Source organism: Marmota marmota, unplaced genomic scaffold (genome assembly GCF_001458135.2).
Source record: "Marmota marmota marmota unplaced genomic scaffold, marMar, whole genome shotgun sequence".
Taxonomy (NCBI): Eukaryota; Metazoa; Chordata; class Mammalia; order Rodentia; family Sciuridae; genus Marmota; species Marmota marmota.
Window position 1 is genome coordinate 785,670 of NW_026000223.1, and position 12,460 is coordinate 798,129.

The 12,460-nt window shown below is 35.1% G+C and overlaps 1 protein-coding gene across 1 annotated transcript in view; it reads right to left on the reverse strand.

Annotated features, from left to right (window-relative positions):
• Positions 1-439: 439 nt before the first annotated feature.
• The window catches only part of Ppp2cb (protein phosphatase 2 catalytic subunit beta), a 33,716-nt gene continuing 21,695 nt past the window's right edge, over positions 440-12,460 (reverse strand). Inside the window, exons 2-7 of the mRNA XM_015501239.2 lie at positions 12,051-12,260; positions 10,064-10,237; positions 7,603-7,692; positions 6,869-7,030; positions 4,838-4,956; positions 440-1,196 (exon numbers count right to left, since the gene is read on the reverse strand). Of these exons, the coding sequence (XP_015356725.1) occupies positions 1,124-1,196; positions 4,838-4,956; positions 6,869-7,030; positions 7,603-7,692; positions 10,064-10,237; positions 12,051-12,260 (828 nt within the window). The 3' untranslated portion in view covers positions 440-1,123. The remainder of the gene's footprint in view (positions 1,197-4,837; positions 4,957-6,868; positions 7,031-7,602; positions 7,693-10,063; positions 10,238-12,050; positions 12,261-12,460) is intronic.

Consider the following 12,460-nt stretch of genomic DNA (forward strand, 5'->3'; position numbering starts at 1 on the left):
TGTGCCATCTTCCATGTTCTCTCTCAACCACTGATTCCATACTCTCCCCTTTAAAAAGGATTTGGAATTTATATATCTGAATAGTACCATCTCTTACTACTACTACTAAATTCTTTCAGATACCAATTTATTTGTTTCTAGTTCATAACATTTCAGTATTAAAAATTTTCCCTAGTCATAGCATATTCTTTAGTTACAACATAAAATTTATATTTTGTACTTGAAGTGGTTGAATATATTAGTATAAATTAATAATGTTTAAAAATAAAAATGGCTTTTTAATGGTCTAAGATATGAGCTAATGTTTGGATTCTTTTCTGAAAATAAACTATACAAGAACATTAAATTACCTAGACAGAACTGTTTACTACAAGAGATTTCATATCAAATTCCAAAACAGTGAAACTTCCATTTAATGCTCATCACAGTTAAACCAATGTTTTTGTTTAAAATGGAAAGTTTATTTGTTCAGTACACCAAATAGGATGCAAGCACTGTCATGACAAATATACAGAAATATGCAGATCAACATAAAACAGTAATTTAGTTTAAATGAAGGGAAATCTCTATAATGTTATGACAACATACTCCCAAGAAGACTTCTTTGTTAATTATACATTTCAATAAAATAAAGGGTAATGGATTAAGTGGAAGTCAGCTTGTGAAATTTTTCACAAAAAATAAAACTCCAACTCTTTTTAATCCATGCCAGTTAAACACTAAAACTAAAATTTCCAAGTAAGTGCAGGGAAGATGTGGTTAGTTACCTTTTTTGCTTGAATAGTCCAGAGGAAAATGGTTACTACAAATACAGCAGGCATACTGTTAGACTGAACAATCTAGAACATAGTGTACTAAATTTCAGCCTCAAATTGTGCTAAATGCTCATCATTAGTATGGCACATTTTGGTCCATGATGTGGTTTAATGCCAAAGACAGGTCACAATTTGTTACAGAAACACACAGATTACTGTTGCTCTTTCTGTTTGTTTTTAAATATATATGTGTATATATATACATGTATATATATATACATACATATATATATATATATATAATTTTTTTTTTTTTTTTAAAGCCAGGTATACTTCCACATACAAAGGCAGGTTTTCCCAGGAGGAATTTACAGGAAGTAGTCTGGGGTGCGCCGGGTAACATGAGGCTCTCCACGACGAGGTGCTGGGTCAAACTGAAGACTATAAATGGCAGAAGAAAGTAAATCATTGAAGTATTTGACTTTACAAACAAACCAACCAATAAAGAACAAGACACCTGATGGAAATAATAGTCCTGGCTCTCTACTACTATATGTAGCTGGAATGGCCCTGGGCACTTCACTGTAGATGGTAGTAACTATGTTACCAGTTCACAGAGCCACAGTAAAAATTTAAACAAATAAAATGTCTGTTTTAGTGCCTGGCAAAAAAAGATCTGTATCAGTTAAATGGATGTATTGTAAGATTGGACATGCTTCTCTCACTACTGAAGAACTGTTTTTTCTATATTAAATATGATACTAAATTAGGGGTTTTCATAGATACCTTTATTAGGTTGAGAAATTACTAGTTTATTATTATTATTATTTTTTTTGCAGTACTGGGGATCAAACCTAGGGCCTTGTGCAAGGCCTTAGGTAAGGGCCCTACCATTGAGCTACACCCCCAATTTATTTTGAGACAGTCTAAGTTGCTCAGGCTGGCCTCCAACTTGTGATCCTCCTGTTTCAGTTTCTTGAGGAGCTGGGATTACAGGTGTGTACCACCATGCCTGGCCTGTATATTGAGTATTTTTATTTTGAAAGGATTCTGGGTTTTATCAAGTGATTTTTCTGCCTCTACTAAAATGTTCATTTGGTTTTTGTCTTTAATATTAATACAGAATGGGGCTGGGGTTATAGCTCAGTTGGTAGAGTGCTTGCCTAGCATGTGAGAGGCACTGGGTTCAATCCTCAGCAAACACATAAAAATAAAATAAAGTTATTGTTTCCATCTACTACAAAAATATTTTAAAAATGAATATGGACTACTATTTTTAAAATATTTACTTTTTAGTTGTAAGTAGGCACAATATCTTTTTTTTTTTTTAATTTTTTAATACTTATTTATTAGTTTTCGGCGGACACAACATCTTTGTTTGTATGTGGTGCTGAGGATCGAACCCGGGCCGCATGCATGCCAGACGAGTGCGCTACAGCTTGAGCCACATCCCAGCCCCATAGGCACAATATCTTTATTTCATTTTTATGTGTTGCTGAGGATCAAACCCAGTACCTCATGCAACCTAGGTGAGCACTCTACCACTGAGTCACAACCCCAGCCCTGGACTAATATTTTTTTTTCATGTTTTGAACCAAGTTTACATTCTTTTTTTGCGGGGGTGGGGGGGGAGTACTGGAGATTGAACTCATGGGTGCTTAACCACTAACCTACATTCCCAGCCCTTTTTTAAAATTTTGAGACAGGGTCTTGCTAAGTTGCTTAGGCTGGCTTTGAACTTGAAATCCACCTGCCTCAGCATCCAGAGTTACTGGGATTATGGGCATGTGCTATTTTGCCTGGCCCAAATTTGGATTTTTTGGGGGGAGGGGTAAGGGAATTGAACTCAGGGCACTCAACCACTAAGCTACACCCTTAGCCCTATTTTATATTTTATTTAGAGACAGGGTCTCACTGAGTTGCTCCGTGCCTTGTTTTTGCTGAGGCTGGCTTTGAACTCGCAATCTTCCTGCCTTAGCCTACCCAGCCACTGGGATTACAGGCATGTGCCACCATGTCCAGCCCAAATTTGCATTCCTGAGATTCAGTCTCACTTGGATTTTCCTTTTCCAATCAGTCCTGAGAGGATGTGACCTTAAGCATGTACTCTCTTCAAGACTGCAAAGGATAAGTACGATTTTATTTTAAAGCCTGGCTTCCTAAAATGTATTCCAAGGCCAGAGAAACTTGTTTAGCCAGTGTTTATTTTAAAGGTTATGTTTAAGCCCCTAGTAGACACATGCCCTTTGTTGACCTTTCTAATATTTTCTCAGAACAAATAACCACAACAGGAATTTATTCTCCCAGAGTTCTGGATGGTAGAGTCTGAAATAAAGGTATTGGCTGACCATCCGCTGAAGACCCTATGGAAACATTCTTCCTGTTTCTCCCTGGCTTTTCTTCTGGTAGATAAAATTCTTGGCTTATAGATAGGTTGCTTCTCGTCTGATGTCATGTGGCTTCTCACCTATGTGTCTGTGTTTCTTTTCCTCTGAGAAGAATCTAGTATGTCTGTATTTTAAAATTATATCTGCAAAGACCCTATTTCCAAATATTATCATAATTGGAGACATGAATTTTAGAGGGGACACTAATTAACTCACTATGTGTGGCTTGGAATACCCCATGCCATACTCTGCTCCTAAGAGGTTGCAGTTAGTATATGTGCAGAACCTTCTGGCCTCATAGTGCTAACTGACTGTGATCCCAGCCAAGCTGGGACGAGGGATGGAACCCAGGGGTGATTAGCCACATCCCCAAACTCAGCCGAGCTTTTCTTGGCTATCTCCTTTCCTACTTTTATCTATTAAACTTCTTGCTCTGCTCTTTAGCTTGTTGTAAGTATGATAGGAACCATGAGAGTTCTTTTCCTTGGTCTCCAGCATGATATTCATTGTTTTTGACAAAGGATTCAGAGACTTAGAATAGAGGATGGAGAATTCCAAGCAGGGCCAGTTCTCTCAGACAGAGCTGAGCAACTTTTTTGGTCTACCTCTCCACCCTGAACAGAACTTCTGTTACTGTAGGGAGGGGGAAAACAGATGGACAGTAAGCCAATAGGCATGGCCTGCTTGTGAGACACCTCCTGATTTGTAAGCAGGTACCATGGCAAGAACAACTGGAAACCCAGTGTTCTCAGCCTTCCATCCATGTCTGGAATAGAGCTTTCACCCTAGAAACGGTTGTGGAAGGGGTCTCAGTCACTAAACTTCATCCATCATGAGTAGAACATCTGTAACCCAGGACAAGGGCAGGTGGGATATGTTGGTGCTGAAATGAGGTCATAAGCCTAGAATGGAATCTGCAGAAGGGGATGCCCTCACCTTCTTGACTATACTAACTCAGAGTAAAGCAACTAGAGTAGTTTCTGTAAGAGGGATGTGGGAGCAGGGGAAGGAGCATGTAATGGCTCAAAGCCACAACCTCCTACTGTCATTACCAAGATTTAGTAGATCTTCTTAACTGTTTCTCTATTTACTGTAATCTCTTAGGACAATTTCCAAAAACTAAATAATTTTTAGAAATATATTTATATTTTATTTATTATATATTGCTTCTATATTTAATGTTACATTTATACTTTAATATTTTAAAAAATATTTTTTAGTTGTAAATAGACACAATATCTTTATTTTATTTATGTATTTATTTTTATGTGGTGCTAAGTCAAACCCAATGTCTCACACGTGCAAGGCAAGAGCTCTACCACTGAGCTACAACCCCAGCCCCAATATTTAAAAAAATAATTTCCTGAGCTGGAGGTATAGTGCTTGCCTAGCATGTGCAAGACCCTGGGTTTGATCTCCTATACCAAAAAGAAAATAAGTTTTTTTCTCCAGTTTCTCATTGTTTTTATTGGGGAGGTTTACCACACTTCTCATTGTACCATTTCAGAAGCAGAACTCATCTACCTCTATTTTTAATAGCTACATTAAAGAATTTTCTTTTAAAAAAGTGCTTTATACATTTTTTTTTTTTGGTGTGTTGGGGATTGAACCTAGGGCCTTGTGCATGCAAGGCAAGCACTCTACCAACTGAGCTATATCCGCATCTCTATACAATTAAAATTTAAAGTTACTTACAAAGAATATTTTAAAGTGTCATCTAGTTCCATGATAGCAGCCTGGTTCCCACAACGGTAACAGTAATTGGGTGCACTGAAAATGGTAACCACATTCCGATCATGGCACCAATTATATCCCTGCAGGACAAAAAATAATATTTCATTATAAAATTATCTTGAAATAGAGAAATTAAAAAAAATTACAAATTCTCTCTGTGGATATGTAGTCATCTCTACCACCTTACATTATTTTCATCTTTAATTTTTTTTTTTTTTGGCACCAAGGATTGAACTCAGGCACTTAAATCACTGAGCCACATCCCCAGCAGTTTTTTGTTACTTACAGACAGAGTCTCACTGAGTTGCGTAGTACCTCACTAAGTTGCTGAGGCTGGCTCTGAACTCACGATCTTATCTCAGCCTCATGGGATTTCAGGTATGTGCCAGTGTACCTGGCTTCATCTTTAAATTTTTGTACCTACACAGAATACTGTACAACTACTGGGCCCAGAACTGTGTAGATTTCCTTATCTATGCTACATATCTTCAGGTGTATACTGAAACTTCTTCCACAAATATGAGATTCCCAATATGTAGCAACAAATACCACTATTAGGTACAACTATAATACATCAATTTAAAAAATGTGGTAAAAAAGATGACAGATTCCCTCATAAATTTCATCAATTTTTGGTTTATATATTTTGAAGCTATTATTAGGCAAATGTAAACTTTTTCTTCTGGGCCAATTTTCATCAATAATGACCTTGTTTTATTCCTAATAATACTTTTTACCTTAGAGTCTATTCTGATTCATATTATTGGCTATATTTTGGATATTATCTACTTGATATACACCATTTTCCATTCCTTACCTCTAGCTTGTAATGTTTTTAGGCAGGTCCCAGATAACAGCTAAATTTTGATTTATTTATCCAATCTGGGAATATCATTTTTTAGTTGTAAATAGACAGTCTTTTAGGCAAGAAAGTTTTAGTCTATTTACATTTCTTATGATTGACACAATTAGATTTATTTTTGCCCCATGAATTTATGTTCTTTTTAAAACTTTTTTGAATTTATGTTCTTTATCATATTCCTGCCCCTCTATGTGTCTCTACAAGGTTAGTAATGTTTTGTTCTAACATCCTGAAACCATTCCCTACTGATTTGGAGTGGTTATATTTCTAGTCCTTTAGTAGTTAACAAAGTAGTAATGTAACAGTGGAGAAATCAGGCAGGGGTCACCTGAACTAAGTAATCAGTTAACACCACCAGCAGTGGGACAAATAGATTTCATGACCCCTCGGTAAGAGGCACCGAGGACACAATGTCTTTCTGCAGTATAGTTGCCCAAAATGCTCATCCTGAATCTATAATCACAAGTAAACATCAGTCAAATCTCAACTGAGAGAGATTTCTGTAAAATAAATTGCTTGTACTACTTCAAAATGTCAAGATCACACAGAACAAAGAAAATCTAAGGAATTATTTCCCAACCAAAGGAGACTGAATGCAAACATAATCTTAGATATGCACATATGCAAAAATTAATTGTTGCTAAAGGACACTGGGTGACAGACATAATTAGCAAAATTTGACTACAATGTTTAGACAATAGCACTATACCAGTATTGATTTCCTGACTATAATAACTATACTTTTGGTTATATAAGAGAATGTCCTTAATTTAAAACAACAACAACAGCAAACCACAAGAAAATTTGGGGGTAATTTGTCTATATATACCTAACATTTAAATGGTTCAGAAAAAAACAGTGTAAGAGGAGGGAAAAGGAAAGAGAAAATAAAGCAAATATGGTAAAACATTTATATTCAGCACTCTGAAGGGTGCAACACAACTTTAGGGTACTACTGTTACAATTTTTCTCTAAGTCTCAGTTTCAAAACTGAATTATCATTTTGTTCTGGCCAACTTTCCTCTTTGCTAAAATAAATAAGGAATGTTTCCTAAATGCTAATATTGAAACCTTATTACAGATATTGATATTATCTGAAATAAAGATCATCCTATAGGAAAAGTACATACTTCCATTACAAGCTGGTGAGCACGTGAAACCAGTGTGAGACCATTGGCATGGTTAAATGTTTCAGAAATGTCTTGTCCAAATGTGTAGCCAGCACCGCGTGGTGAAATACCCCAGCCACCACGATCATCTGGATCTGACCATAACAGATCACACATTGGGCCCTGGTCAAGAAAATTAAATACATATTATAAATCATCATTATTATTATTTTTTTATTAGTTGCTCAAGACAATACAATGATCTTGACATAGCATATATTTGATTCAAATGGGGTATGAATTCTCATTTTTCCACATGTACAGTTGCAGGATCACATTAGTTATACATCCATGTGTATACATACAGCAATCCTAGTGTCAGTTGTATTCTGCTGCCCTCCCTATCCCCCTTCCCCTCCCCTCCCCTCCCCTCACTATTCTCTACCCATTCTACTGTGACACTTATCTCTCTCTTTTTTTCTTTCCTTCCCCCTCACACCATCGTATATGTATTTTGTGAACCCATGAGGATCTCCTTCTGTCTTCCGTGCAATTCCCTTTCTCCCTCCCATCTCTTTTCCTTGTTTTGTGGTAAGCTTCTTCTCATGCTCTTTCTTCCTACTCTGTTTTGAGTCACCTCCCTTATATCAGAGAAGACATTCGGCATTTGATTTTTAGGGATTGGCAGTCTAATATTTAGCTTTCCCACAATGTGGTGGTCATCTTTTTTTTTTTTTTTTTTAAACTAAGTTTACCTCATGTGGAACTTCTTGTAAACGATCCAGGGCTCTTATATGATCCAGTGTATCTATGGATGGAGAGAGGCCACCATGGAGGCAGAATATCTGTTTTTGAATTAAAGTAAGGAAAATGTTATTTGTTTTTCTAATTGCTATGTCAATGAAGAGCAAATAATGATTACCAATGTCAGTCCTAATATCTCTTCAAAGTAAAGTCTGTTAATATTTGCTGTGGAAAATGTAAAAACTATAACGGAAAACCAAAATCACATAATTAGAACTGTTAACATTTCAGTCAGTCTCTCCCATCTTTTATTTAGGGGTGTGTGTGTCTTGTGTTTTGCAGTGCTGGGCATCAAACCTAAAGGTCTTCTGCCTGTTAGGCAAGCACTATAGCAGCCCCGATCCTAGGTATTTTATATAGTGTTTTCTCTCTGGTGAATATGATCCCCATTTTCATGCTGGCCATTACATTTTCTGTTGGTTATTGTTGATCTATAACACTGGCTCTTTCAGCAATCTTTCTACTAATTCTTAGTTTTGGTTACAAAAGTTTTTCAGTTTTATCAAATGTTCTGAATACAGAATCACATTATTTGTAAAAATATATATATTTTTTAATTCTTAATGGTCTGCCTTTTAATTCTTTCTACTGCTTAGTGCACTGGCTAGATTTCTAAAACAAAACTGAGCAATACAATGTTTTTGGTTTTTGTGAACAATCTATTTTCAGGACCAATCTGCTAGGGATTCTGAATCAGGGAGAATAATGCATTTTTTTGTTTGTTTTTGTAATACTGGGGTTGAACACCTAGGGGTGTTCTACCATTGAGTTATACTCCCAGTTCTTTTTGAGACAGGGTCTCACTATACTGCCAGACTGGCTTCAACTTGTTATCCTCCTGCCTCAGTTTCCTGAGTTGCTGGGATTACATGTGTGTACAACCATGCCCAATAGGTTTTAGTAAGTATTTTTCTGATTTTGATGGGAAAGTCTCTAATATTTCACTAAGTATAATAAGTACATCCCAGAATTAATGCTATAATTTTTCTTTAAAACTGAGTTTTAAATTGCAGACATTTCATTCCCCCCTCCCCAAATAATTTTGATCTGATTTTTATTTTTCTGTGTTTGCCATATCTGGTTGTTTACTGGGGTTATACTATGCATATAGCACAAGTTTTAAGGCTCTTCATCCCCTCCCCACCAACCAAGCTCTGAAACATAGAAATCATATGTTCCCTAAAAGTTTGGTGGAACTGATCTATAAAAGTACTTAGACCTGGTTATCTTGGTACAATATACCAAACACTATACTATCTCTTGCTAGGTAAGCTTGTCATGTTGTTAAAAAACTCAATACACCTACTTGTTTTATTTCTGAGGTATATACATTCTTCCAGTAACATTTTTAAAACAATAATGTCATCAATGGTATGTGTATACTGTTCTGTTTCTTTAAAGTACTGTAACAGTGAAAATCATCGGCCCATTACAAGTACGAGTCTGGATGATGCTGGTAGGTGATGGGCATTTAATATAAAAGCTCCACCAATGTACTTATCTGAAAAATGAGATACGCTACCAATACGGATAGGTTCTCTTCCTGAAATAATTTTGTCCATTAAGACTATTGATTTAAAAAATTAAAAACCTTATTCAATATTTTATAAAGTCATGCTTTCATTTTAGCAAATCTAGGTAAAGTGTTATCATTTTAAATACTGCAGTGCCCCAAATTATGGCTGAGAAAATACGGGTTGTTAGGATTATACATAGAAGGTGATAACTGAATTATATTCTCGTCAGCAGGCCAAAAGAGTATCTGTTACACCCTTGACAACTCTGGGCTTTTATAATTTAAGAACTGCCAGAATTTTATTGTATTTTTAAATTTAGATCAGTTCATACTTGCAGCGAAATTTCTAGAAAACTGGAATAGAAAACTTGCATAGTTTTTCTTATACTTTTGAATATTTTGTGGTATAGCTACAATACTTATGATTAGTAGAAAGAAGGCACTAGCTTCTTAGTGAAGAAGGTAATATAAATACAATATATTAAAATTTGCAATTACTGTGAAAACAGTAATGAAAGATTTTTAATGGTAACCAGCAGACACTGTGTATATGTGTGGAGATAGTTGTTATCCTGTTTTAGTAGTCTAAAGCATTTATTTATAGTATTTATCTACAATTAAAAAGCACATTAGCATTTACACAGACAAATTTCTACTGTTCAGTGCACTGGCTAGAATTTCCAAAACAAAATTGAGCAATACAATGTTTTTGGTTTTTGGAAACCAAAAACTTATGTACATAAAACTTACCAATTCCCTGTTCTGACATTTTAAGCATAAGACAAAAAAAGGCTGAAAAGGCCAAGGACAAGCAGAAATAGTATGTAAATCTATACCTTAAATTATTAAATATATTCTTATGTTTAGCTTCCCCCCAAGACATAAAACTTACACACCTGTCCATCTACTAAAGCTGTAAGTGGAAGATAATCAAATAGATCTGTAAAATATTTCCAAACATTGGCATTTCCATACTTTCGTAGACATTCATCATAAAAGCCATACACTTGGGTAATTTGTCGGCTTTCATGATTTCCTCTCAATATTGTAATGCGTTCTGGATAACGCACCTAGGAAAAAAAAAAAAGGAAAAAAAACCCCACATTATAATCACATTTTCACTAGTATAATGTCAAGATCATTAACCTCTGACCCATTTCTTCAAATTGCTTTTTGTTCACTTGTAAACATTAACTTTTTTTTAGAATAAGAAACTTTCTCATTCCTAACAAGGTCATTTTTTTTTTTTGGAAAATTTTTTTAGATGTTGATGGGCCTTTATTTTATTCATTTATTTATATGTGGTGCTGAGAATCAAACCCAGTGCCTCACACATGCTAGGCAGGCACTCTACCACTGAGCCACAGCCACAGCTCCCCAACAAGGTCATTTTGATTAACCTTTGAAATATTTTTTGTAGTTGTCCTTGTTCATTAATAACCTTAAAATGAGGGGGTTGGGGTTGTGGCTCAGTGGTGGAGCATTCACCTAGCATGTGCGAGGCCCTGGATTTGATTCTCCGCACCGCATAAAGATAAATAAAATAAAGGCACTGCATCCAACTACAACTAAAAAATAAATATTTTTTAAAAAATAACCTTAAAATGATACCCATACTACTATAATAAGCATGTATCTGATTTTTTCCATTACTGAAGATTATTAAACTATCAACAAGTATTTTACATCTTTGTAGAACACTATGACTTCTTACTGTTGAATGAATACTGAAGATCTGAGATTTGAACCCAAGACAGACTTTACGGACTTCTTTTCTTTTCAATGCCACAGGAATATTGGATTTGCCAATAAAAACAATAGGCCCTTCCCAAATGTGGGCAAGATTTCAAATGTATTAACAGTTTCCTTTCTATGAAAAAACAGAAAAACATACCCTACAGCACACCACAGGCTGAACACCATTAATCCAAAAATCTGAAATGCTCCAAAATCTGAAACTTTTTGAGTGCTGATATGATGCCACAAGTGGGAAAATCCCATGCTATGAAATTTCATGCAAAAAATTACTAAAAATATTATATAAAATTACCTTCAGGCTATGTGTGTAAGGAATATATGAAACAAATTAATTTTGTGATTAGACTTGAGTCCCATCCCCAAGAAATCTCATATGCGTATGTAAATATTCTGGGGGATAAAGTCCCAAATCTTAAATACCTCTGGTCCCAAGCATTTTAGCTAAGTGATATACAACCTGTATTTAGTTAGAAATACATCTGATGAGAAGTATGAAAAAGCATCAGATTCTGTAAATTAACAAAAAAGCTGCAAATGCATACTTCAATTCATACATATGCACTAAGAATCCATTATGTGTCCAACATTATTTGGTGCTATAAAGTTAGGTGCCAGGTTCACACAAGTATAACACATGGCCTCTGCTGGACTAATCTAATTAAGGAAATAGATGGCATAAATAATACAAGGTAATAAGCCATTATATGACATGATAGGGGGTGAGAGAGTAAGTTTCATCATAATAATTTAGAGTAGAAGGAATAAGGCAAAAATGGTTAAAGCCTTCATGAAAGAAACAATATGAGCTGAGTTTGGGCAGAAGGGATGAGAAATCAGGGTCAGAACAATCTTCTGGGAACACTGAATAAGGAAATAAATGGAGGTAATCTGGAGCACTGAATACAAAATTATTTTATTTGAGGCAAAGAGTTTATGTTATCAACTAAAGGCAGGCAAATTTAGACCAGACTATAAAAGGACAGCCAAGGAGATTAATTGTATAAGCAACATGGAATCAATGGGAATAGGAAATAAGATATAAACGTTAATAAGAGAGATTTAAATTGGTGGCATATGCAAGGTGATTTGGAGGAAAAAAAGAAAAGTGAATTTCATCAATCATACCTTTAATGCTACAAGAAGAGTCACAGTCTCCACAGAATAATAACCTCTGTCTACATAGTCACCCATGAATAGATAGTTTGTATCTGGTGATTTTCCACCAATTCTAAAGAGTTCCATAAGGTCATGGAATTGGCCATGTACATCTCCACAGACAGTAACAGGACACCGAACTTCTTGCACATTTGACTCTTTTGTTAAAATTTCCTTAGCCTGTTAGAAAAATAAAATCAACAGTTAAAAAAAAAAAAACTCATCACAATTTAAAGGTATAATTTCTTATCTAGTAAGAGAAAATTTTGGGGAAAAAACATTTTAAATGTGCCTTATAAGGCATAAAATGAAAACTACAAAATTAAATATCACTTTACTAGTGTTTCTATAACAAATGAATAACAATGTTTCCAAAGATA